The 2,181-nt window shown below is 61.3% G+C and overlaps 1 protein-coding gene across 1 annotated transcript in view; it reads right to left on the reverse strand.

The window, feature by feature from the left end:
* Nucleotides 1–245, reverse strand: part of TMEM125 (transmembrane protein 125) — a 796-nt gene extending 551 nt beyond the window's left edge. Inside the window, exon 1 of the mRNA XM_010087278.1 lies at nt 29–245. Coding sequence (XP_010085580.1) covers nt 29–245 — 217 coding nt within the window. The remainder of the gene's footprint in view (nt 1–28) is intronic.
* Nucleotides 246–2,181: the final 1,936 nt, after the last annotated feature.

Raw genomic sequence — 2,181 nt, forward strand, 5'->3', positions numbered from 1 at the left:
GGGGGCGGGGGGGGCGCCCCCCGCCCCCCCCGCCACTCCCCAGACCGGCTGCTGGTGCTGTACAGCAGGATGATGCCCCCGATCCCGCAGGCCAGGATCAGCACCACAGCCATCCCATAGCACAGGATGGACTTCTTGGGGTCCTGGAACCACCAGAGCTCCACATGCTCCTCCAAGATGTTCCTCTGGATGTGGTCCGCGTCTGCAGGGCTGCGGGGGTTGCTCAGCTCTGCCAGCTCCGGCATGGTGGGCAGCTGGACAGGGAGGGCACGGTGGGGTGGTTGCACAGATGAATCTACACCCTTCCAGCGAAGTGGAGGGTCAAGGCGGCAGCAGTTGCAAAGGCAGCTGCATTTCTCAAGTGGGGACGCCTCTGTCTCATTCTTTGGAGCCAGGTAGAGCTCCCTTCTGCAGCAGTGCCACCTGGAGAGCTACGGTCCATGTGCTGGGGCTGAGCCCACCCCCCAGGCAGGGCTGCAGGACACGGTGGAGCATCCCCAGAGCAGCACCGTAAGGGAACAAGCAGGGCTGTGTCCTTCCTTTCCTGTGTCTTTCATCTGAAACAGTCAAGAAGAGAAGATACCATTAGAGACCCTGCCCCACATTACCAAACCATCTCCTACCAAACCCTGGGCCTTGCTTGCTCCAGGCTGGCCTTCAGACCTTCCCCTGCCTCCCCTGAAAAAGCCCTGTGCGTTGGAGCACAGATCAGCCACGCACAGACCTCCACACGCTGTGGGGGGACCTCAGCCCCGCTCAGAGGCTACTGGCACAGGACTCTGCCTGCAGCTGGTGCTGGCAGCAGGGCAGGGAGGGAGAAGAGGCAGGTCCCTCCGGGGATAAAGCCCCATTCACAGCTCCAGCTTCACATGCTCCCTCATCAGCATCAGCCTCTTGTCACCAACTGGCTCTGCTGTCCAGAAGACAGTAGGAGGTGGGGGTCAGGACCGGGGCTTAACCCTTCCAGTCCAAAAAAAGCTGCCCTTGCTGGATGTCCCCAGCCCTGTCTCTACCCCTGCACCGCTGGCGGTGCCCCCTCCCAGGTTCCCTAAAGAAGCGTGATGGTTACATCTCCAGTGGTCTCAGCACTTCTCTGGAAAGATCCCCCCAAAGAGCTGGGACCTGACACCCCACAATTCTGCTTTCACCTGTGCTCCTTCTGGTCCCTGAGCACGGCATCACCGGATGGGAGCAGGGGAAAGGCATGGGCGGCTGCAGGACGGAGGCAGACTCCATGGTGCTGTGCTTAGCTGGGCTGCCCTCCGCACAGCGCCTTGTCTCCAGCCCCAGCCCGGCTTCCTGGGCTCATCACCTCCCCAGCATCCTGGCCTCCCCTAATGCTTCTCTGGGTACAGTTTTACACCAAGAGTGGAAACCACGTGCGTTTCTCTCACATAACATCCTGCCCCGGCCTGCGAGTGGTCCGGCTGGTCCCACAGCACCAGAGAGACCCTCCAGCACAGCCAGTACCCAAAGCAAGGAGAGGTGCTGGGGAGGATGGGGCGGGGGGCATCTCAGGTACAGCTGAGCCCTTGAGACATGGGGCAGACCCTGGAGACCCCAAACTGCCTCTGCAGTCACCTCCCAGACAGGACGCGCTCCCCTGGCCATCATGGGCACATGCACACAAACTGCTCAGAGTCCCACAGGAGCTTGTGGCGGGGACAGGAACTGATGCAGATCCCCTGTGTCAGAGCTGTGTCACTTCTCCCGGGTGGGGGAACAGCCACACAGCACCCTGCCTGCTAGAAAGGGCTCTCCAGGAGCCCATCAGCCCACACCAAACACTCTCCATTTGTCTTTGTGCTTGCTCTGCACAGTGCCGGGACACTGGGCGGGTGGGGACGATTTGTGACCTCCATGACCAGGGATCTTTCCTCCCACAGCTCTCCCTGTCCTCAGACCACGTCCCCTTATGGCATTACCTCTTCTACCTGCAAACGCTTCAAAATCCCCCTCTGTTGGAGGGTGCTGGGAACATGGGGTGGGGGAAGAGCCAGCGTGGGGTGGGGGAGGAAGGAGGACAATAGCGTGGGGGTGCCCGAACCAGACACCGCCTGACAGTGTCAGGCCAGGCTCCTCCTGAGTCACTCCCCGGCTATGATGGAGCATGAGGTCACTTTGGACATGGCTCGGGGCATGCTGCCAGCCGGCAGCACGTGTCCAGGAAGTCTCTAACCA

The sequence above is a fragment of the Pterocles gutturalis genome, unplaced genomic scaffold (assembly GCF_000699245.1).
Source record: "Pterocles gutturalis isolate BGI_N339 unplaced genomic scaffold, ASM69924v1 scaffold13101, whole genome shotgun sequence".
NCBI classification, from domain to species: domain Eukaryota; kingdom Metazoa; phylum Chordata; class Aves; order Pterocliformes; family Pteroclidae; genus Pterocles; species Pterocles gutturalis.